The 25,684-nt window shown below is 44.7% G+C and overlaps 1 protein-coding gene across 1 annotated transcript in view; it reads right to left on the reverse strand.

Moving 5' to 3' along the window:
• The window catches only part of lgr6 (leucine-rich repeat containing G protein-coupled receptor 6), a 38,562-nt gene extending 14,481 nt beyond the window's left edge, over nucleotides 1–24,081 (reverse strand). The window contains exons 1-4 of the mRNA XM_085444028.1: nucleotides 23,502–24,081; nucleotides 7,958–8,029; nucleotides 2,113–2,184; nucleotides 311–382 (exon numbers count right to left, since the gene is read on the reverse strand). Of these exons, the coding sequence (XP_085300154.1) occupies nucleotides 311–382; nucleotides 2,113–2,184; nucleotides 7,958–8,029; nucleotides 23,502–23,746 (461 nt within the window). The 5' untranslated portion in view covers nucleotides 23,747–24,081. The remainder of the gene's footprint in view (nucleotides 1–310; nucleotides 383–2,112; nucleotides 2,185–7,957; nucleotides 8,030–23,501) is intronic.
• Nucleotides 24,082–25,684: the final 1,603 nt, after the last annotated feature.

A 25,684-nucleotide genomic window follows, 5' to 3' on the forward strand; every position in this document is an offset into this window, starting at 1 on the left:
ATGGAAAATGGGGTTGTTTCACAGCTCATTGGAGATGCTCTCGCTGGCCTGCAGTGTCTGCTGTTTCCCTCATGGCTTCCAGATGCTACCATGCACTGCACTGACACAATCAGGCTGTGACTTCTTCCATTAAGCAGCACAGCAGCACTGAGCGCACAACTATTGCAGCCACCATTTGGATATGGTCTGTCATTTGTCAGCAGTGCTCCTATACCTGCATTGTGGTTATTAGTGAAATGCGTAGGTGGCCAGTGTTTCATTCACTGCTGGATGAGAAGATGAGTGCAATGTGTATAAGACGGAGACTCACAAGGACAGGAGGTTGGGTAGGTCCCAAGGAGCATCATCAGGAAGTCTCTCCAGCTGGTTGTTCTGTAGCATCCTACAAGGCACACACACATTACACAGCTATATGTATCATGTCTATACTTCATGAAGTTTTCGTACTGGATGTGTGTGCACATGCGAGAGCGAGAGTGCAACGGGCAGGACAAAAATTTCATGGTGAGGGAAATCTGACACAAGAAGGAAAGGGCCAGTGAAAGCTTGAAGAGAAGCAGAGAATGAAGGGTAGAGCAAAAGAGAAAGAGCCTCCCTGGGTGGGCTGCTGATGTCATTCTCAAAAGATTGGAGCAAAAATGGGGAGGAAGTGGGAAGCAAACAATAGACCTCTCTCTTTACTCACCCTCCCTTGCTTTTTCTATCTATCTCACACTATTTCTTCAGTTTTATTGTGACAAGTCCACTTAAACAGGCTCATAAAGCCTCCGGTGTGTCACATAGACCCAGGGGGTCAATGTGCCACGGTAGTCTGTCTCTGTGAATGCTTCGTGTCTTGTGTGATAGGAATCGTATATCGTATTTCCACTGTTGAGAAATGCTTCTTTTTTTCCTCCCCCGCCAGTATGATATGAAGTATAATATGAAGTATAATTAAAACATTTCCTTGCGCATGTGTTTATTTATTTAGCTGTAAATGAAGGATGGAGCATAGCGCATGTAATAGCATAGTTTTCACATTTATTTATATAACTTTTCTGTTTTTATATATTTTCCTGTTTCAAAGAATTTCCCAATGGGGAGGATTCCTGTTCAACCTCTGCGAGTGTGGTGTGCCTGTGAGAGTCAGCAGGGATCTTGTGGTTAACCTAGACAAGGTCAGCAGTATTTTCATGTCTAACACAGGGAGACCTTCACCGTTATGTTAAGAAATTAAATGGATAGTTCAGTTACCGTGAGGTCAAAGAGATCCTCCAAAGTTTTCCTTTTGCGTTGTAGTGTCGAGTGTATATGACACAGTGTATTTCCCACTATCGTTCATTGCGGTTGGCTCGTTCTGTTTCGGTGAGTTTCACGGCACAAGGTGAAAGAAGATCAACTGGTGTGCCTGGTAATTCTCTAGATTCCCTCAAATTACAAACCACAAGTTTGCTAGCTGAGTTTATATTCTGTGGAACTGCCGCTCTGACTTTTCTCAGCCAAGGTCCAAAAGGAGTTGAGGGAGTTGGCAAAGCTCATGAAAATCTCCTTAAAATCCTTGTCCTGCGCTAACTAGAAATATGGCTGCAACTCATTAGATCCTGCGCTCACAAGTCAAAAGGTGCTCTGAGTTTTGTGGCTGCTTTGCACTTTTTTTATGATTTAATACTTTGCAGCAGCTCTAACAGTTGGTGGCCATGAACACAGTTTGAGAAGTGTGGTGTTAAGAGAACAGCTTTGAATGGAGTCCTTGGTCAATTATTTGTCACTTTCTGTAATCTCAGTGGGTGGTGTGACTGGGAGGTCCCTGCAATACACCTGTAAGGGTATGTGTGTGTGTGTGTGTGTGTGTGTGTGTGTGTGTGTGTGTGTGTGTGTGTGTGTGTGTGTGTGTGTGTGTCCTCGCAAGTGAAACAGTGCTTGTTTAGAAATAAAGGTGCTGCAAGCAGTGCATGTCTCCCCCAATCTCATAAAATTTAACTGCAGTTAATGATGCATGGCTTGTGTGTTTCATTCAAGGTAGGGCAAGTTCCCTTTCAAAGGATAGAGTGGGATAAACCCACAGTGGCGGTTTAGGCATGGGGATTAAACCAGGGCTGTGGTATAGGTGAGAGGGTGGAGGAAGTTACTTACAGAACTTTCAGGTTGTGTAGACCTTGGAAGGCGAGGCCTGAGATATACCTCAGCTGATTCCCTGAGATACGCCTAAAAGAGAAACAAGCAAAATTATAAAAGTGAAAAATCGAAATACAATCATAGACACAAAAAAAGTTACAAGTCTCAAGAGAAGAGCTTTCTTTACGTTCATTTACGTATTTTATTCGATACTTTTTGGATGAGGCTGTGATGTGACTTCATCCCAGACTGCTTTGGGGTTATTGTTGGGGCAGTATGCAAATAAGAATTTTCTATTCCCTTCAGTGTGGTTGCTATTGGCCCGAGGCACACCCTGAAACCTTAACCAATTCTGGGAGCGCCGATGAGTGAGTAAAGACTGAATTGAATGAGACTGGGTCAACAAGTGCACCGCATAAGTATGTGTGTGGATGTGAGTGTGTTTATGTGCGTGTTTGTATAGTAAGGTGTATACTATATGTGTGCGCACAAACACATGTGTGCAGCGAGACATTGCGTGCCCTAATTTCCATGTCCTTGAGGGTAAATCGGCCGATTCTAAAGGGGCCTCGAGGACAGCGGGGAGAGAAACCACACGCATTCACACAAGCAATCCAATCAGTTTGTTTATCAAACACAGCACCTAATGGTCATTTGTGAGTGTGTGTATAAGATGTCCAAATAAATAACATTCAGTCCAGCAGAATAACTCTCAAGGTCACAAGCTGGAAGCGCAGTTTAAACACAGATTTGGGCTTCACAACTCAAGACCACCCACTTTTATTAAACACACACACAAGACGTTATATGTTACTCATTGGAGCCCTCCTCCACCTCACACAATTGCTCTACAGGTGATGTTTGCCTGAGATTTCAGCTTAATGCTAAGCAGCCTGCTTCTGGAAAAGCTGTACCAACAGTGCCAGGATGCTAAATTATTGATAGAGTGTGCTGTCTGCCTTCCCAAGCCACTAGCATCCAGATGGTAAATGGTCGAGGGCTCCCGTCAAACTCCCTCTGACATCTGACGCTCATGTCAACATGTCTGTGTTGTATTACTGTGCAGTGGCAAACCACACAGCTCCACCCACGCCTGCCAAATCTCACACTCGGCTCAGTTTATAACTTTTACAGATCTCGTATTTATCAACAGAAACACACACATCGGCTCGCTAGAACACAAAGCGAGCCGATCACTATCCAAGCTATTGTGGTGCCATTTAGTCAAACCACAGTCAAAACTTATTCACATAGACATAAACAGTGCCGTATGAAATCTCAATATAGATTTCCCAAAAATGACAGACGTATGACAGACAGTTATTTCTTTGAGCATTCAACTCAATGACACTCCCAATATTTATCCGTAATTTCAAGAAAAACTGGTTCAGTTTCCCCTTGATTGAATTTTAATGTCTCTCCAGGAACAATAAATACCATTCTGAGTTTCCGCAGATGCACAATCTGGTCAACAGGGATATTTTTAGGTCGATTTCCAGACATGCATTTAAGTTTCTGAAATAAAAACGCCTTCAGTGCCTTGTTTTGGCTAGTCTTTAATATATAGTATACTTATTTATATATGTATGCATTGAAAGGCTTTGATGCAGCAGCAAGAGAAATAAGTGATTTTTCAATGTGGACGATGACGGATGCCAGCGATTCTACATTTTAGAAAACAAACACTGTAGTTAGGGTATTTTGTGCACGTCCCACTGCTAGTGCAGCCATTCTCTATTCAACTGTAGCCAACACAGCAATAAAGCAGAATCGTGTTTTTCTTGCCGACGTCATTTATCAAATGAATAATTACGTCGATGGCGAGGATGGATGCTGAAAAGGGAAAGAAATGCTCAGACGTTCCTGATAGACATCAGCAGAACATCGGCAGTAGCCGCTGACCAACTGTTTCCATTAAATCAGAGTGTGTATTTATGTGTGTGTAAATGATCGTACATTTGAGTGAATGTTCCACACTTTGCCTCCTAGTCGTTCCACATCAATCTCCGTCTAATGAAAGGCGCCTTGCTCATGTCAAACCGCGGCTCCAACTGTTTCTTCTTTCTTCTTTCGTTCTTTTAATTTGATTTGAGGATTGTTACAATTGCTCTTGGCCTCTGTGCTGCACAGATAAAAATTCCACCTCAACTATAAAATGATTCATAGGTAACATAGCAGAAGCCAGTGTAGCCGGCGCAGTGGAGACGGGTGTTGCTGGTAACAGAGGTGAGACCACCCTCCTATTTGGGCCGATCAGAGAGGGATTCGCTGAAGCACATCCACCGCTGATTGTTCTATGTATCATCTCGTTCTATTGCCTCAAAATAATAAACAAGACGACAGATTAAAGACCTCGGGAACAAAGACGGCATCATATTTTGGCACACTATCTCGGGTAGTGATAGTCATAGTGGTAGCAGGACCAGGGTAGGTGATAGGAGTTGATGATGAAAGGGGAGACAGAGGAGATAAACGGGTCTTATCAGCGAGAGGGCGAATTGTGTGTGGGTGTTTTATGTAAGTGCTTAGTACGCGCATGTTTTACAACCTTGGCCCGTCAAAAGAAATGTGAGCACATGACCTTTGACTTGACATCGAGGTCAACCACTTAACCTGCCATTAACCTCTGAAATTGAGGGAGTAAAATGCAGACACGTGGAGCGTCAGCCTTTGAATGTGGTTGTTTGTGGGCAGCACATGAACCATTCTGGCAACACTAAGAGGAAAAGTTTGAATTGGTCTATATTAGATAGTCTTGGCTGGGTGCTGCACCTGGAACATCAAGCCAGCCAACGCTTTGACCTCTTAACCCTCCCCCATGTCATATTCCCGGCCTATCAGCAGACAATCTTATCGCCAAGAGAAAGACAAGCAGGGCATCGTTGGCCTCCACTCACCACCTCTCTACTCTTGCATTTGGATTTCATATCTCACATGTGATAGTTGGAGTCAGAGGGCTGCGATATGACTGGATCCAATCAAGAGTGTCAGAAGATAAGACGAGCATATTCCGTGCACATTAAGTTAAGATGTAGGCCAAAAGAGGCAAAGTCACCAATGATGGGAAGTCAGATTATTCCACCTGTCAGGCCACTTGAAGTGGTGTCAGATCACCTCTATAATTACGAGGTGTTAGATAGCTGCAGATAATGATAAGGTGAGTAGGAGACACGACGCAAGTGGCTGATTATGAAGTTAAAGGCAAAAGCAGAGTGAAATATGAGATCAGGAGCTACAAACAGGGATGGACTTTGATAATGATGATGGGCTGGAAGCGGTGGTTTTCAGAAAGAAACATCTTCGAGGGCAGTCTCACTCCAAGCCGTCCTCTGGTAGCTCCAAGTTACCGCTTCATGAGAAAATGGCTTTTTTAGAGCAAAACTTTTAAAAAAGAGGGCGTGTCTTTGATATGACGGCCAGATAAGAAACCAGTTTAGGAGTCTGTATCCAAGCATGGGCATCGCTGCCCTCTCATTAATCCACAGACACGCAGTCGCCTCTCTTCAAGCTTCGTCTGACTGACAGTTGTGTGCATGTTTTTGTGTTTAAATTAAGACCCAAATTCACTGATCAAAGTGCTGAATGAAGGCTTAATAAGAGGGATCTGAGATCAATAGAAATAAGGACTTACAGGCAGGGAAAGGGCTGGAGGGAGGGATGGTTGTGCTCACATCTTATTATCAATATTAATGGTGCAGTGACTCAAAGGAAGGTTTAGCCCAGTAAGATTAGCTACCTTTGTGAGTTAATTTGATCACCTCGTTTTAGGTTCAAAGGGATTAGCTGTTATTCACTTTGAAGCTACAGAGGTGAGAACTGAGCAAAGAGATAAGAGGTGGGATGACACAGTTTGTGTTCAAATAGAGATAATCTGTACCCTCACCTTCCTGTAGCGTAGCACAGGATAAATGTTGAAACTCTTGCCATCAGCAAATTTGTTTTAGTTTGTGAAAATGTGACGTGAGAGCAGAAAAAATGTCAAAGGCAGAGACTACACGGCCTGCAGTGAAGTGAAGATGGGGGGGACTGTGAAAATGAATTCAGTGGGAGGGAGACGGAGTAAGGGAGGGCGGGCGGCGAAGCAGAGCCCAACATCAAACAATTTATCACTCTGCCAGTCACAACACGCCTGCCCCTTGCCTCTCCCTGCTACCAAACAGTTCTCGAGACCCACATCAAAAGCTGTCTCTCTCAAACCAATCATGTTTGTGTTGAGAGCGTTGATTTGTTTTTCTGAGCTTTCTAAGTGTAGCACAACCTGTTATCGCTTTGTCTCTTTAAACCATTTCAGGCAGAGATGAATATTTTTAAAAAGCACTTTTCCTGCCCTTGAAATGTCACGATCGTCTCAGAACATCTCCTGAAATGGTCACAGGGCTGGAAAAAAAATTGGCTTCAGGGAAGGAACATACTCCTTGGAAGAATTACAAAGCAACAAAAAGTCTCCATAAAGTGTCAGAACTTGATAGCTATGCAGACGAAGCAAGATCAATGGGCCTGTAAAACACTGGGATGGTTGTTCCTGGACAAACACTACAGATGGAGCTGTGTCCAAGGCCCCGCTTCAACCCCCACCCCTGCCATTTCCCCCCACCCGATGCAGGCAAATGTCAGCTTCAGTGCTCAGCACCACCCTGAATGCGTGGTTTTCGTTATTACGCCAACAGCAATATCTGACCTGTAACGTTTTACAACCGCAAAAGTTCAGATCAGCAATGCAATAAGCTGCAATAAATCAAAGTGGTCGATTCGATATTCCGGCTTTTAAAGTGCCACATAATTTCCCTTCGTTCTGCTCTTCGGACACAGTTGGACGGCAACTCAAAGGAAATGTAGCGACCGCCCGGCTAACCTTGTTGCTTTCATCATCGTTAGCTCATGCCTCACAGGCTGCAGCTGCGCAAATTAGCAAAGAAAACAGCAGACTGTCCAAACACCCGATGAAGACACACACATGCGCACACACAAAGTTTGCAGGATTCAGAGGTGAAATAATCACGTGAACGCTGACATACAAGCATAAGCCCCCTCGAACTCAAACACACTACACTCTTACGCACATTCACGCCCTGAGGGCAAGTCTGTAGGCAGCTTTTGTCAAACGGAGACGGAATTCTGCTGGGTGGTTGGAGTAGTCAGATCCGATATCGGCGAGGTTGACTGAGAACGTGTTCAAAAAAGTTTTGCAAACTTGCTGCGCCTTGTATTCTTTTAACAGCCCTGTGAGACTGAAACCAATACTACTTCTTTTTTACCTTGAAAGCGCCGGCCAGATTTCCTCTGTAGCATATGCTATGGTAGTCGAAAACATTTAGACTTCTTATAGTCTAACATATTGTTTGTTTAGTTTCATTTGATCAAATGAAGCTGTATTTATTACCAGCCAAGAGACGTATGTGAAAGATATTCCAATGAATCCATACTTAATTCTATTTGCATTATTTGTTGTCCCAGGGCTATCCTAAAAGTCTCCCATCGTGTGTGTTTATCTTGGCGAGGACACTTGTCTACGAGCGAACTGTTTCTGCTGATCTGTCCAGCTGAACCGAATTCAAGGAGGGCAAGAAAGCAGAGGCTTGGATGCCGAGCACAGAACCTGCGCTTTAAAGACCATATATTTGATCTCTGAGTGAATATCAGGTTCGCCTCAGCTCTCCCTTTTGTGCAGCCATCCCAGGATATACTAGCATATTGCTTCAGGCACTTTCTTGGTAGGGGAGATCAGAGGCGGGCCAGAATCATCAACCTCATCTCTGGCGTCTGTGGGTATCAGCAGTTCAAGGAATTACTGGTTCTCGTCATGCACGAGTTGTGACAGTGCAGGTTCATTAAGTGAGCGTGAGTTGAATGATTGTGCACTCACAGTTCTGATAGCAGGTGCAGTCGGTGGAAGGCCCTGGGCTGGATCTCGCTGATGTTGTTCATGCTCAGATCCCTAGAGAGAGAGAGAGAAACGGGGAAAATCAAAGAGTCAGTCAATGCGTGCCTTTTTAATGTTCTTTGAAAACGCTCAGAGACGTAAAATTATAAATGTTTCGGATGCCTTTTTCATATGGAAATCCATCCTCGCGAGCAGGGAGTAGTACACAGAGAGAGGTTACAGGGTTAGGTAGAGAGGTTGGAGAACTGAAGGGAGGAGAGGGAGATGCAGAGGAGAATTTTCCCCAATGAATCATTGTTGGGCAGCTGTAATTTCCTCCTCGTCCCAGTGACTCTTTCTCTTTTCCAGATGTCTCACTCTGCTTTCTCTCAGATCTGACCCCTCGGTCCCCCCTTCCTATCTATCTCGTTCTCCTTCCCGTTCTCAGTCTCTTGGCTTCTTTCTTCTTCCTCAGGTTTCTCCTGAGACCACCTCCTTCCCCCTTTGTTCATTGCTTTAACACAGGCACACTCCATTTCTTTGATTCTTCGACACACACTCTGACGTGAGAGGGTGTGTTGAGGGGTGAGTGTTGACGCAGCTGCGTTGTGGTGAAAGAGGGAGAGGTGAAGGATGCTCAGACTCGTGCGTGCACACACACACACACATTAAACACACACACTTTTTCACATCTTTTTTTAACACTCGGGGACAGCCTATGTGTCAGCCTCTGGTAGAAAACATATATAACCTTTTAACTCGGTCATGTAAGGTCATCTCTTTGATTAGCACGGGGAAAGCAAGAAGGTTTTACATCACCTCTGCTTTGCTTTCACAGCCCTTGGGGTCTTGCATGAGCCTTCAGGAGTGAGACTTGAATTTGCGTGTCTCTGTGTGTGTATGACACTAACATTGCTCATAAAGCCAGACCACCAGGCTAGCGAGTGTAAACTCTGTTCTCAGAAGCCCTTTGCAGTTGGGAGTTTTGACACACTGCCTGTTTGTTTGTCAAGTCAGCCAAGCTGACAGGGGGCTGGACAGATCTGTCCTCAGGCGTGATCTATATCCAACTTCAGGGAGATATGGAAAAAAACTGTGCTTGGTTCAAAAAATGTGGGTATTTGAGTAGCCTGTCATAATTAGCAGACGAGTCAAATTCAGTTTAACAAAAATCTGGTACACCGTCAAGGATAACACACAGCATAAGCTCCATGTGTCACGTGTAATGAGGGGGTGTGTTCTTACCAAGCGATGAGCTTGCAACATTAGCAGGGTGCCATGAAACAGGTCAGATCATTGCAGAGCCTTTTCTACAGCATCTGCTGACAATTAATATTTTCCTAAGAAAGTATAATAAAGGCACGAATGTAAACTCTTGGGGGGTCTGACAGCAGAGAGAGGTGTTCAAGGTGTTATTCAAGGACCTTCCAGTGTGACATTCTGTAGGGATTTCGATATTTTGGTTTCACTGTTGCATTGATGTTACTGACCTACTCTTAGTAGTTACTTGTCTTTCATGCTTATAAAATAATGAGCAAGGCCTGTGTTGTTGTTTTACTGCTTGTTTGGTATGCTTGGTAATGCATACTGACAGCTCAAAGTAATAGTCTAAGGTAGCACTCGGCCTATAAAGGAGGATAAGAAGGAGACTTCAAGCTAAAGTAAATAATGCGGGTATGAAAACATTCAATAATGGTTTGTCAAATGTTTACAGAGGAATGTGATATTTATTCATGTTTGTGTAATCTAAACTGTGTTTGCTTATAATGAAAACCGGGCACCTGTAAATACAAGGCTAGTCCAAGGCTGCATACCTCCAGCAAGAGTGAGAATTTCCCCCATCACGGATCCAGAACTATATCACAAATATGTATATATATGACACACTATGTCACTATGTTTCCAGATTTTTTCTTATCTATTTGTAAAGATGGATATAAAGATGAACTCATGTTTCTTAGTAGTATATTAGCCTTCCAAACATGTCCTGGATCCGGATTTAGACTTCAGATCAACTCCAAAAGTTGATCATTACGAGCTGAGCCAAATGCAAATCCGTCCGTAACATTTTGAGTAATCCTGTTGATAAACAGACTGACAAACTAAACCCGTCACATAACCTCCGTGGTAGGAGGGACGGGGTAAATATGGTGCCATTTCATGTTTATTGGATCACTTATTCAATCTTCGATTTTTATTAAAAAAGTCAGAATAACAAATAACAGACTAAAGAAATGAGCAAACAAATTACTGCATACAGTAAACACAGTGTGTGAGTGCCAGTGAGGTTTTAATATAACACAGGTTGTCTGTAATCCAGTCCTGGGCTCCTTGATCACAGTGTTATCAGTAGACCAAGACAGATCATACCAACTGTGATGATGAGCGAGATGATGGTCTTACAAATCTTGTGGCTTAGAGTAGCTGTGCTCTTCCTTAGGGATCAACCAACTTTCAATCACTGATTTAGCTATAAGTCATATAAACAGTTCTTGAAAAGTGAACTGGAAGAAGGTTTGTGAAAAGGTTAGTAATCCTAAGCCCGACAGCAAACCCACCCAAAAAAATACAAACCAAGAAAAGAAGGGTTAGAGAATAGTTTAGTCAAAGCTTAGGTGTAAGAGTCATTAAAATGTTGCAGAGAAGGAGTTCTAAATATCCACTACGCAAAAAAACTTCAAAGATGTTGAAAATGAAGGAATTTTGCACCGACAGGCTGACCGTTGTGCAAAAGACATGCAAGAATTTTGAGACAACTTTTGCTCCCTCACTCAAACTTTTCAGTCATGTTCATTTCCCTTCATGAACATATGCTTTTGTTAGTCTTGTGTTTTTGTTTGTGCGTGGCTGCTGCGCAAAGAAGGGGACTCAGAGTTGAGATACGCCACTAAAAGAGTGACTGAGAATCTGAGTGATAAGGAGAAGTGAGAGATCCATACCTCAGAGACGTGGCATATAGGTGATGTTTAGCTTGACACAATAAAAGATCGTTTCCACTGGTCTACAGCTAAACTGTTGATCGTTTTGTCAGGAAACATTTTTAAAAGTTCATTTTCCTATCAGTGTTTTCCAAATATGCCAAATTTCAATGTCAGACTTTAGCTTTTCAGGGTATTTCAGAAAAGCCAACAGTTTCCATCTTTGGCACAGTATCTGCTCAATAATTCTGAAATAAATACAACTATAATACATTACTGCTTGATTAGAGTCTGAGGTCAATATAAGTGACAACAAAGTTGCCATGGAGATGACGCAGCAAGCAAGCAGTAACGCAGTAATCAAGACTGGGTGACATCATGTATGACACAGGAAGCGCAGGGGAGGGGGCGCGTGAACAAGACACGTGCACACTTTAATCCGATTCATCTTCTGGGCGCTAATTTTCTGCAGAGGGAGAATATTTATTGGGACACTGTGGAGGGATTGTTAAAGGGGAGCAACACGCAGACACGCAGACATACACACCCAGCTTCTGGGGATGCGCCCACAGATGGAGACAACTCTCCGTTATCTGGTCCTGATTAAAGAAGCCATAAACAAACGTTGTGTGAAGTCCATAACAGCGGCCTCGCTCAGACAGAATAAACACACAGCAACGAAGAGAAAAAATGTTTAAAAATAAAGACACACACACCGGTGAGTCATGGGGAAAAGGTTGAATGCAGCTCGGCTCGCCTGCGCTCTCCAACAAGCTCGTTTGGGAAGCCGGAGAAAGAGCGAGAGAGAGACGTTTCTGCAGTGCAGGCCAAGGCCTCCGCTGACAACTTGACGTATCGTTGGAAGGCACTGTGCTATGGCTTGTTTTTAAAATCAAATAACAGCTGTGGCTTTTTTAAACCATGATAATTATGATTGATGACTACCACATGTGCATTGTGTCGGCTGGCGCTGTGACGTGCAGATATTTTCAGCGCAAGTAAACGGCCGCAAAAGTAATGAGAAAGACAGCGCTCAGAAGATTTTGCAGGCTGTGGGAGTTTCACAATTAGAACTGTCCCCGTTTTACTGGCATCTCTAATGTGTGTGTGTGCGTGTGTGTGCTCTGTGAAAGAGAGGGAGAAGTCTGTGTATCAGTATCTATGTGCGCAGGACAATATTATTTCCATTTATAGGTGGCTGCGGTGTGTGTGGTGAGATGTCTGTCGCTCATTTTCACACCCCTATTGTTTCCCATTCAGCCTGCACATGTGGTGGGTGCAGGCCCTGGTTGCACTTTCACCACATCATACATGGACTCTGCTGGGACCTGGAAAGGGATTGCTGTGAGTGTGTGTGTGTGTTGGGGGGGATAGCGTGGAGGTTTCTTTTCTTCATTTTTCATGTGAGTATTCAGCAGGGAAACGTTCTGCCCTATCTTGGCCATCACGGCGTCAGAGAAACAGCCTGATATTGCTCGCAGGAAAACACATCTTTCAGCTGACAGAGGCGCACAGGCCATTGCCTTTCCTTAGAACTCCTGTTGCTGACTGACGAACTAAAGATTCCTCAGCGGCGCTGGGACGCATGCAGGAAAGCGGACGCGCGGAGACGCGCGCTCATCCGGCGCTCATCCGCAAACACACCCATAACATTTCTTTTTATCTCCTTTTTCTCTGACAAAGCCTGTGAGCTCTTCCTGTCTTCCCCCGGGGTGGGAACGGAACAGACGTGGATCTTCATGTGCACAGATGTGTGCATTTTTGCGTGTTTAAGCACGGTAACGTGTGGAACTGAGAAGGGAAAAGAAACGGATACATTTTCCATTTCTATTTCTCCATCGTTCCGCAGTTTGCAGACACACAATGTTCTCCGACTGATGTGTGTACGTGTAGGCTCGTCTGTGTGTGACTGTAAGGGAGGAGGAATTGGCATCGGAAGAAAGGTAAAGCACTATCTGACTGCTTTGTGCAGTGATTGATAGAGTAACCATGGCAAGTCGCATGTCTTAAGGGAGGAACGGAAGCATGAAGAAGCAGGGGTACATTTCCATTCATCGGCCGTGGCCTTTTCAGTCCCTCCCTCACTCTCTCTTTCTCTCTTATGCCGCTCTATCCCTCACACTCGCTCTTTCTCTCCCCATCGCTGTTTCAGATTTCAACTCGAGCATGAGGTTACACTGTCCTGTAGCTAGAATAATGTGATTTATCATATTTCCACTTCCCCGTCAACAGAACTACTGAAGTATGTTATCGGCTCTGTGATCAAAGGCGGCGTGTGTGGGGTGGTGTGAATGTGCCCCTAGCCCCACTGTAACCAATTTCAAACTGGATGCATTTCTGACAAAAAGCTGGTGATTTAGCGCAGCAAAACAACTCGCCACATCATATGAAAATGCCGTTGTTTATTTTTAGGAACATAGACACCCACGCTACAGCCACAGGCACTCACACATACTCCAGGTGTGGGTTTTTTGTTGTTGCTGTTTTTGTGAGGAGGGTGATGGACCACCCTGGTGACTGAATATACCCTGAGACCAGGGCAGATATGATCAGTAGTCAGGTGCCTGTTTCTGGAAACATTGCTAAAATGTGTCAGTGAGAGAAAGAGAGCGTAAGCAGGGGGGTGATATGATATGATGCATTTCACATTGAGGCCATAGCTCCCCCCGCCCCAACCTCAAACAAAAAAAAGAAAGGGAAACCTGTATGAAAAGACTTGTGGTATGCTGCTGCTACTAAACCTTACAATTGCATACAAAATATTGAGAGATCTTTCACCTCCCAAAAAATCAGTTTAATCAGAGCCACACCATCATTATTTGTGCGTTCATCTCTTCCCGTTTGAATCATTGTAACAGTCTTTTTACTTGTTACAACAAAGCAGCTTTGGATCGCCTTCAGGCTGCAGCAACAGAAGATCGCATATCACTCCAGTTTTGCCTTCTCTTCAATGGTTGCCAGGAAATTTTAGGTTTCACTTTAAAATGTATTTTTAACTTTTATGACCCTACATGGTAAAGTTCCCCAGGATATCGCTGACCTGCTGAAACCTCATTCTTCTTCCTGAGCTCTTGGTTCTTCAGGTCAGAGGTCGCTACTGGTCCCATGTGCTCAGTTCAAAACTCGTGGGGATCAGGTTATTCAGGCAGTGGCACCAAGGTTGTGTAAATCTCTTTGCACTTTACAGAGTCCACCGACTCTTAAAAAGCGGCTGAAGTCAAGCTTTTAATTAGTTTCTTGTTTTACGTTGTATTTGATTGTTTTACGTTGTTTTCATATAGTTTTGCCTCTTGTTTTATTGTGAAGCACTTTGTGATTTTTATCTGTGAACCGTGCTTTATAAATACATTTTACCAACTTACACTCTGTGGTGTTTGTTTCGCTCTCGCTTCCTTTTCTAGTCTGTCTCTCTTTCTTTTTTGCCTCCCTGCCAATCCCAATCTCCCTCGCTCAGGTGGAAGTTCTTAGCAAACAAACAGCCAATAATGGCAGTAAGCGCTGCACCTTTGAAGGTGGCTTATATGTGAGGAACATTAGAGTAACAGAACCTTAGTGGAAATCAACAACCTAGAGTTCTGCCCTGAGGGCAGGAGTTGTGCATTAGGGCTGCTTGAGCCACACCTTGGCTGTCTTTCACAGCGATTAGAACTGTAATGTCTTCAGTTAGATTCAGTCTGATCCTCTCCACTTAGTTCTTTGAAACAGTTAAGGCACGATGAAAGAGGATCTTTTATTCCACACAATGCAACTGGTAGTCAGTGCTTGGGCGCCGCCTTAAAGAGGGTCTAAATAGTTGTGTGCATTAGTGTGTGAGTGTGTGTGCATGTGTGTATTGTATGCAAGGGTGAGGTCTAAGTGTGTTTGCTTTTTTTCTGTCTGAATAGACTGACTGCTTTGGCATTCAGTTTCTCTCCCGGTCACACATGAGGTTGCACACACACACACACACACACACACACACCCAAGAGTCAGGAAGGAGGGCACAATGCTGTCCTCCCCTCCTCCTTTCTCTAAAGATGTGTTTTTTCTCCCTCTCTCCCAGACTTCCTGGGAGGGGTACACTGCCCTTTGTGTCCGAAGGCACTCTCTTTTTATCTTTCCCTCTCTTATTCTCTCATTCACGGGGGACAAAGAGCAAGAGGGCGAGGAGAAGTTTTTCACCTGGATGAGGAGGGCCATGGGGAGGACTCTGCAACAAAAGTGCAGAGAAACAGAGAAGGAGGGATGAAGAGAAAAGAGGAGATAATGAAACAGAAAAGGGAGATGCTTCAGTGTGTTGTGCTCTTTTCTGCTTGCTGCGGTTAAGAGGAGAATGACAGGCGGATGTCTGGGTGGAGAGAGTAGCTGTTTAGTCTGAGGCCATGTCATGGGAAACATACTCGTGCCCTCTGGGACTTCATTCAACCCCTGGTATACTGCACACGCACATAAACACGTGCGCATACACACTTCATGTGCGCTGCCTGCCCTCACACACACACACCCTGTCATGAGATTGGGGGCGGGGGGGGGGTGTAAGGTCAAGCACTTCAGTAATGGAACAGGAAGTGTTGGAACAGTCGGCGCTACACAACATACAACTGCCTCCAACATGTGGACAGGAATGACAGGCAGCTGTTGTGTAGGCCAAAGCTTTGGAAGGCAGGAAGGCATTCACAGCCCCCCCCCCCCCCCCCCCCCCCACTCCACTAATGTGTTGTTTTGACATGTATATTTTGTCTAGTTTTCATGCGCGTTTGTCACATGATGTACTTTTTTTAATCAAAGCTATGAGTTTTTGCAGCATTAAAAGTTAATAGCATGCCAATGAACTCTTTAAAAAATAGTAAACGTGTGGAAAAGGGTAGCAAATTTTATCGCTTCCTGAATGGGTATCTCTTACAGAGGTGTCCTCCCCCCTTCTGCATTCTGATTCAAGGCAGATTCGCAGCAGTGGACACAACAGTAAATGAAACCCGATGAGTATTAGTGTCAGGCTCTATTATGACTTCATTTGGTTGAATGGCAGAAACAGGAGGACACTGGATCTAGTTAGAAGGCTGCTCAAATCCACTGCTGGCCCAAAAAGCGCTCACAGATCCACGATCAGGTCATCTGCTCCATATATTAAAGAGTACCCACGGATAACATCTAGAACTCAACTTAGATCAGCGCGTGATGAAATCTTACCCCACACTGCTGAAGACATGTGGCTGCTGTTGGTTTAAAGAGATTTAGTTTGGCGTCTTGCCATTCATGTAAAAAGTCCAGATTTCCTCTTTTGCTCCTTCTCAGATATGTAATCGAGACTTGAGTAAGCCTGACAGAATTCCCCCCTCCCCTCTTCACAGCAGATGGAAAATTCACCTGTGAAGTCCAGGCTTAGGAAGAATAATGATGTAGTCTTACCAATAATTATGCAATCCTGCTGAGCTCACTGCTGTTTCTGCATTCAGATCAGTCAAACTAACCCTCAAATATTAGACGTCCTGAGAAAAGATTTCGTCGTTCTTTATCCCCCCCCATCATTAATCTCTCAAACTTCTGTTTTCTACATCCCTGCTTTAATTTCTTGTACATTCTTGTGCAATATCCCCCTTTGGCTATGCTACTGTATTTGTGTTTGTGAGCGTCTGTGTGTGTGTGCGCACATTTACATGTGTCTGTAAAAGCTGCTTTGTTCCCTTTAGTTAATACTCCAGTCTACCATTCAACCTTATCCCAACTAGCACTGTAGTGACATCTCTGCTCTGTGAGATTCTTTGATGCATTAACCATCATTAAGTGAGTATGTGCGTGTGCGCCACTATTGCTGCCTGTGTGTTTCCTTGTGTGCAATGCCCACATAGCAGAATTGTTATGGCCCCGATCTGGCCCACACAATGTGCTTACACATGGCCCACATACCGCAAAGAATGACGGCTCTTTGGTGGCACAGATCTGGTTTGCTAGAGATGGCTCACACATGGGCCAGTTGCAAACACACTGGTGGTCCTGTGCTGGCCCACATGTGGGCCACCTCTGGCCAACCTGATCTGGGCCACCAAAGGGCCGTCATTCTTTACGGTATGTGGGCCATGTGTAAGTTGTGTGCAGCCACGGACCAGTTTCAAGCACACTGCTGGCCCTGTGCTGGCCCTAGATGTCAGCTTAATCAAGCCATGTAATAACATGTGCCGGAACATAATAGTGCCAAAGTAACATGACGAAACTGTTCAGATTGTGAATGGACTGATTCTTATATAGCGCTTTTCTTCTCTCCCGGATTACTCAAAGTGCTCTATCCAACATGCCGCATTCACCCAATCACACACTTTCTCTACACCAAGTGCTTCCTAACTACATTCATACACAGACTGGCAAACTGGAGGAGCCAGGGATCGAACCACTAACCTTCCAATCAATAGGTGACCTGCTCTACCTCCTGAGCTACAGCCACCCGCTGGTAATGATGAGTAAACCGTCACTAGGTTTTGGATAAAGTGTGCACTCACAAACATGTCAAATCTGCATTTGAAACGTTGGCTACCATAGCAGTATAGTATCACAACATGGCATTTGGGTCTTCTAACTAAAATAGGAAAATAAAAACATAAATACTGCCATCATCGCCAGACCTGGCCCACATCTGGTTGATATACACCCTGCCATGACACCAGTCTGTCAGCAGTGCTAGCTTGATGCCAGATCCAGGGAAGACCTGTTTTCTATGGGCCCAGGCCACATACACCAAACCACAATTGGGCCAGATGTGGCATGCCATCACATAAATAGTGGTGTCATTGCCAGACCTGGCACACATCTGGTTGACATACACTCTGCCATTACACCGGTCAGTCAGAAGCGCCAGCTTGATGCCAGATCCGGGCCAGTCCTGTTTTCTATGGGCCTAGGCCACATAACCCAAACCACAATCGGGCCAGATGTGGTATGCCATTGCATGAACAGTGGCATCATTGCCAGGCCTGGCCCATATCTGGATGACATACGTCTTATCATGCCAGAAGTCAACCAGCAGTGCCGGCTTGATACCAGATCCGGGCCAGACCTGCTTACTATGTGGGTGGAGGGTCTTGTGAGTACGTGCAAGTGTGTGTGTGTGTGTGTGTGTATGTGTGTGTGTGTTGTTTGAAAGGGCATTAAGTATCATTAGCTCTTACTAGTCATCACCTGCACACTGCCAGCCCCACATGAGCCACTTTGCTCTGCAGGTCTGGCCAACGATCACAAAGATAGGCAGACAGACTTTGAGAGATATGTCATGCACACTCTGCTGTCATCACTCATGTAAACATTCTCCCCCATGTCTCACACAGGATCTATTATTTTAGTTTCCTATTAAATAAAAAAACAAAGTTACAAACTTTTTTTATGGGGGTTTAAAATTTAAAAAAGAAAACTGTAAAAAATAAAATTAAATCCAACTTTCTGCACAATCCATCTGAGCATTTTTTACTCTAGGACATAATCAGGTTATCTTAGATGTTTTAATCAGAAAAACACAGTTTTTGCTACTTCAAATAGCCATTACATTTGTAGTTTGTGATAGGCTCATCTAAAAAGTGGGCCTTTCCTGAGCTGTTGTAACTGCATCTTCTTGCAGAAGTATAAAATCCTGTTTGAAATTCTTGTATTTTTAGGCAATAAACAGTTTCAAAATGTCTCATCAAATGCACATATGCCACATTCAGACACATAGATCCACATATGCATGGACATGCACTTGGACAGTTGGTGACATTCGGCGTGCCCCGTCCCAGGACAGGACAATGCCTTCTCTGTAGTGGAAAAGAGAGGGCTAGTGCACTTGCACAGTTTCATGCACATACAGTACAGACAGACGCTCATGCAAACACACACACACACACACACACACACACACACACGTGCACTTGCACAGTTTCATGCACATACAGTACAGACAGACGCTCACGCAAACACACACACACACACACACACACACACACACACACACACACACACACACACACGTGCACATGCACACAAACAAATATTCCCATGGATTCCCTGAGCTGGAAAGAATAGGAATCTGGGCCATGCAGCCAATCTGAATTCTCTCAGTCAGAAGCAGGCCTTCACCCCACGACCGCACATCACAGGGAGAACATTCCTAGCGCCCCGTGTCATACTTGCGTCACACTGCCATCACACGAAAAACACAGATTTACATATTCAGTCAGTGGGCCAACAAGGGCCAAACAGTTTAATTCAGTCCCCATAAGCCCATCATGTGCAGGCTCTTGTACACATAAACTACAAAAACCACTTTGCTTTTCTGCTCTCTGCCTCCTCCACCCTAGTTCCTTTCAAGATCTTGTGTCATGATTGCTTTCTACTTTTTTCTAAAGGACAGGATGTGGAGCGGTAGAGTACACTATGGCCTCTGTGTCTTCTTTGGTTGCTGTTCCTGAGGGAATTACCATTGTTTCCATTGTTTTTCTGTACCTGCCTACCTACCGTCTGTCCCTGAGCAGCGTTTAAAAGCCTCCCAGGTCGTTCTCAGGAAACCACAAACCAGTGCAGTTCCTTCACCCTTCTGGCATAAATATCACTTAGCAATCGGAAGTGGCTTTTTTCAGCCAGTGTTCGTTGCATGAGCTCCAGGGAATCTACTGTAGGAGAGCGCTGAGTTAACACTTTGAGGGTTTGAGTTGAGGAGAGGACAAAGGAGTTAATGAAGGATGAAGAGCATGAAAAGAAGGAAACTATGGTGCAGTTGATTTCTTCCTCTGTACAACTCTCTGATCACCATTGACAGCTGTTTGGCTTGTAGTCTAAACAGCTCCTCCCCAACTGACATGCACATTAACACCTTGAAGAAAAACAATGAAGTGACACCATCTGAGTACACACCCTGTGCTGTTCTTATTCCGCCGCCCGAAGGTGTAGCCATTGCTAGGTTTTTTCAATCAATCACTGCACAGGGATCACACATTTGCACTGCGTGAGCAGACCAACACCTGTTCTGTAGATGAATAGGTGAGGTGGGGGGGGGGGGGGGGGGGGGGGGGGGGGGGGCAGGAGAATGGCCTAAATGAGGTAGGAGGGGAGTGTAGTTGAGGCAGGGTGCTACCGTAGATGTCTGGAGCCAGGACACTGATGCTGGCGCTGATATCTTCTCTGTGAGGACCCTCCACTCTTTGTACACACACTCGAGCACACACACACACTCACACACACTCGAGCACACACTCAAGCACGCACACACACTGTTCTCTTTTTTCTTCTATGCACTTATTTCTGCTCTCTCTCTCTGTCAAATACATTTTCTGTTTTCTCTCTGTTTCTTGCAGACATGATGTTTACAGTGTGAGCTCCGGTCACTCACGATAGGAATCATTCCATCAACATAATGGCTAAATGACACGCACACGACTGCTACTGCCACGGTCACCACACAGGGCAGGATGTTGTCCCCTGCATGCGTATATATAGAATGTGTCTGTGTGATTTTTATTTATTTATCTTTTTGCCCCTGCTAAAGCAGAGTGTTCAAAGCTGTCCAATGCACATTTATTTCTGTGGCACCAATTGGTTCCCTTTTAATCATATTTTATCTCTCCATTATTCTTAGATTCTGCTTCACCTCCACTGGCTAGAAAAAAAACCCTTTGCAATCTGGGTGGTCTTCACACACAAACTCACACACACACAAACGCGTGTGCACATGCAGGCGTGCTCACACACTCCTCAGTTTTCCTCTGTCTGGTAATGCGCTAGCTGTGGTTTCCTGGCCCCAGCCAAAACACTGTTAGAAGTTCACCGCACTTACCGCTACCACTAGGCATCACCTAAATGCTTCTCAACTCCGGTCCAACCCCAGACCCAAATACACTCTTTTCCACTTATGCTCACACTGTTCAAGTAAGTGGAAGACGTGTAAACATGCGCACCTGACAACCGTAGAAACAGAGAGTATAGAAATATTACCGGATATCATATTAAACAGATAACGAGGGCATTAAAAAACATTGCTTTAACTATGTATAAGTCTATAGGTGGAAAGCCAACTAATTCACTTGCTCCTAACTAAGATTTGTGGTAGTCACACTACTCACCATCCTTTATGGCGTTTGACTTGTTTGCTGCTACACTTTAAACCACACAGGTCTCCAAACTACCGTACACGGTGTTCTCGCACTCAACACACATCTACACACACTCACAGAGACAAGCACCCCGGGGCACTGCCTTTCCTTCCTAATGCGATATCACAGAGAAGGTCTTTCAAATGATCTCACATGACAGCTCATTTCAAGCATTGCCCACGGAAACAATTATTGCCATAAATCTCTACCCACTCCGCTGCTAGCAGCTCCAAGCACCTTTGCCTCCCAGTGGCAACATTCTCTTGCAGAGTCAACCTGTAGTCGCCTCGGTGTTATGATTCAGAAAAAGAGAGAAAAATTTCCCTGATTACGACTTAATTATGTTTATGCCTATATGCAGTGGGGTCGTCCAAGTGTGCAAATAAACACTTGAAAATCGAGTGAATCATGCATCGCCTGGTTTCTCCTCTCAAGTCGCTAGCATGTGCATTTCGGCTCACTTTGAAGAGCTCTCCGATGACATGGCCGAATGATGTCATATACTTTCACAGAGTTGTGTGGATGTGGTTTATAATGTGGACTGTTCCCAAGCAAATCCCTGTGACCTCCACAGCCTACAGTATGTGCTTGGAGGCTAATCCAGAGTACATGTCGCAGCGGGGCGTGCTGGACAGTTCTGCAGATCCTGATGGGGATTGGACCGACTCGCCGCTGTTGTAACCTTTTATGCTCGAGGATGAAATGAGAAACTCCAGCCTGCTGTGCTGGCTGCAGTTGTTTTCATGCAGTGTCTGAGTTTGGGAGAAGCTTGTTGTTTTGTTTGTGTTTGAAGAAGGAAACATTTCGTGTGCACTCTCCTGATTCGTTGTGGCATCTCTCCTGCCGTCCCACATTCCATCTTCTCTCTCCTCTACAACTAATGTGTTGACTGTGTGTGGGCGTGTGCGGTTGGTCACTGAGTTTATTTATCTTATTCTAAATCAGCCCTCAAACTCACTAATTGGTGCAGTTCCACCGTTAGGGAACGAGGGGAAATGAACAATTAAGCTTGTGTTTGTAGGAAATGATGTGTGTTTGTGTGTAGATCTGTATGTTTGTGTGTGGCTTGGGCGCAGCACTTAAGATGAGCGCAGATCTCCACTGAGGGAGTCTCATGTCATCATTGTTTTTGCTCTAGAGGAGGACTGAGGGGCTCAACGCACTCCCTTTAAGATCAAGCCTGCCTTGGGTGTGTACGTGTGCTGACTTAGCTGTGTGACATGCAAGCATTGTTAGGCCAAAAGCCTGATGTTCTCATAGGTAGAGCGATTCCTGGACACAGTAAGAGACCATATTTCACCACCATAAATGTGTTTTAACTTTCAAAAGAGCACAGTGAGATTTGGCCATCACAGGCTCCCATGACAGCACAAGAGGCGAGCATCATTCAAGCGGAGTTCTTTTATGCACCTCTCTTAAAGTCGTTTGCTACATAAACTCTTGATCTTTCTCCCCTCCTCCCGAATTCTGCTCCTCTGCTCTCGAAATACTTGCAGAGCCCCTAGTGAGAGCTTCTCTATCACGCCCTGTTTCCTGGATTTGACTTCTATGACTTTATTATCAGTTATCACAAAGTGTCTGTAATCTGTCCTCTGAGGTCTTACGCAGTAAAGCAGTTAAAGATCTGGCTTTAAGCCACGACAGGGTGGTGTATGAAACTATCTTTTACATAATATTATGTCTAGAGCTTCTTATTACCCTTAAAGTGGCTGGAATTACATTTTTCATTGTATTTACAGCATCTGCCGTGCGCTCTAGCCAACGTATACGAATGAAATGAAAAAATGCTACTGTTCTTCGGTGTTTGGAAATGAAGTGTCACAAAGGAGTTATTTCATCAAGATATTTGTTTGAAAAAACATAATTAAATGAGCCTTTCCTGCACATGTTTCTGCTCTTTTCTTTGCCACTGTGCTTTTATTGCAACACAGTGTGACACAGAGTAGCGGCAAAGCTGAATGCTCAGCCTTTTACACGTTTGGACATCTGTGTTCAAACCCTTCTTGATTCACGCGCACACAAAAACATGCTTGTGTCAAGTGCTTGCAGCTCACACACATGCATGTGTACGCACAAACACAAAAGGCGCAGCATACACGTGTGCACACAAACACACAGTCTCTCTCGTGGCATGCCTCCAGTTGGAGCTCAGAAACCTGACACTGAAAGTGGTCCAGTTATTTTGCCATAGTGGCCAGCACACACGCTCTCTCGCTCCCGTGCATACACATGTTCCCGCCTGTCCATTTTTATCTGCATGTGGGCTTTGCCAGTGCTTCACATCCAGCCAGCTGTTGCCCACTGCTCTATTTTTACAAAATGATGGAATACCAGCCACATCTCGGCAGCATTAATTCATTTTTCAAACAACACTGAAACAAATGGGTACCAGACCGAGGTGAGTGAGAGGAGGATTGAAGATCAAGGTTAGGACTCAAAACACGAGGAAGATGATTAGTGAGGTAAAGGAAACACAGGGTGAAAAACTTAATAAAACAACCAGAGAGTCCTTTGTTGTTCCAACAGTGATGTGTTACTCACAGGTATGTGGTCAGCGGGCTGAGGTTGGCTGGCACAGATGATAGTCCCATCTCTGAGCAGTCAACCATGATAAAGATCCCGTCTTCTTCACAGTGGCACGGAGATGGGCACATTGTTGCCGCTGTACCCTGTCTGTCCTGGATCCGTCCGTACCCCCACGCTCCGGGGGCGGACCCCCAGACTCCTCCGGCCACACAGAGAAACAGAAGCACAAGAGGCATGTCTGGCTGACCACCTGTCTGCATCTGCACCTGTGGAGTTTCCCGACTTGTCTCACTCTTTTCTAAGATGCAGCGCTGATAAATGAGGAGTTTCTTCCCTTCTAAGTACTCCGTCGCTCTTCTAATGCCCCTTCCTATCCTTTTCTTCACTGCAGGTTGTCCGCACTGTAAATCTGTCCTGTCAAGACACTGACCTATTCATCTCTGTTTATTTACCTCTCTGTCACTACTTCAGTCCCATTGGCTCAACTTTATCTAGCTCCTCTTCCCTCTTGTCTGTCTCCTCTGACTCTGGCCTTGCCTTTTCACTGTCTTTCTCTCCTTGTATATATGTCTCTCCCTCTCTCTTTCTCTCCTTGTATGCATCTCTTGCTCTCTCGGTCTCTCTCTCCTTACCTATTGTAGAAGGAGCGCATGAGTTGTGAATGAGCTACACTCATTGGCCCACAATTTAGTGGGAGGGACCCGCGATTCTCAAACTCTTCCCTCTCGTTCTCCCTCTCTTCCCTTTCCCATTCTTTACTCAGGCTGAAGAGAAAGGGTGAGCGTGCAGTTTGAAGAAGGGAAAAGGGGAGAACAAGGTAACTGCAGTACGGTGCAGTACGGTGCAGTACAGTGCAGTATGGTGCAGTACGGTGCAGTACAGTGCAGTACGGTGCAGTACAGTGCAGTACAGTGCAGTATGGTGCAGTACAGTGCAGTACAGTGCAGTACAGTGGTGTGCGACAAGATTGATTGTGAGGCCTTATAAAGCCCCTGTGAGGGAAACTTGGGAAAAATGAGGTATTGTTTTCAGTTGATATAAGTTAAAGCAAACTCTGGAGAATCAGAATGAAAAGAGTGTGTGTGGATGTATGAGAGTGATACAAAGGGTCAGAGTGTTGTGACGGCCCATAATATACATGGTAAAAACTAAAGTGAATGTCTATGTTTTATGTAGTATGTTTCATAAAGCTCACATGTGTCATAATAAGGGAACTCAGATGTGCCACTTATCTTTTTTCCACGTGCAACTTAAGTGTACATCAAGTGAACATATAAGAATTTTTCATGAATTCATGCCTATAACATGAAAGCATATGAAAGCAGACACTTACATGTGTAAACTATATTGTGACAAATATGTCTTACAATACAAACATTTTCTTGGATGCAATGAGAGGTTCCTGTTTCTGTTGTTTTCCATGGCTTGCAAGTGATTGAAGGAAATTGGAATTCTGACTCTTCAGCACCCCTCAGTACCCAGAAAGAGCAGAATCGAGCGTCTCGTAAGTCCCACCTTCTCAGATTTCTGCCTGCTGGAATGTTGCAATTGCACACACTCAAAAATGCTCGCATGCAAGCATGCAAGCATGCACACATGCACATGGATGCCCATAGATAAATTACAGATCATGAGTGACCGGTCCAAAGGATCTCACATATCCGTCTCACACTCACACACACACACACACACACACACACACACACACACACACACACACACACACACTCCAGTCTATAGAGAGGAGAGTTTGGAATTGTTGAAGAAGTTCGTGGCAGCCTATCTGTGCTCACTCACAGTTTTTCCACAGAATCTTGACAATAGTCTCATCCAACCTCACTTTGTTTTATTATAATGCATAAATCTCCTTGTTACACAACTGAGCTTTACATGCTTTGTGCCTGTAAGTACCGAATGTTACATAAGAGCCTAATTATGCAATTTATAATTATAACAGCTCAAGAAAAACTGACTTGGTATTAAAAGCAGCACAGATTTTGTTCTGTCATTTGGGGCCAGGGATAGCTCAGTAGGTAGCATGGTTGCCCCATGATCGGAAAGTCCACTGAACAGCTACCCTGAGGTACCCCTGAGCAAGGTACCGTCCCTACACACTGCTCCCTGGGTGCCCACTGCTTCACTGAGTGCAGAGAGAGTCATTTCCCCATGGGGATCTATAAGGTATACATTATCATCAT

This window comes from Copadichromis virginalis, linkage group LG20 (assembly GCF_057382275.1).
Source record: "Copadichromis virginalis isolate Kocher_CV1m ecotype Utaka linkage group LG20, C_Virginalis_male_GT1.1, whole genome shotgun sequence".
In the NCBI taxonomy this organism is placed as follows: Eukaryota; Metazoa; Chordata; class Actinopteri; order Cichliformes; family Cichlidae; genus Copadichromis; species Copadichromis virginalis.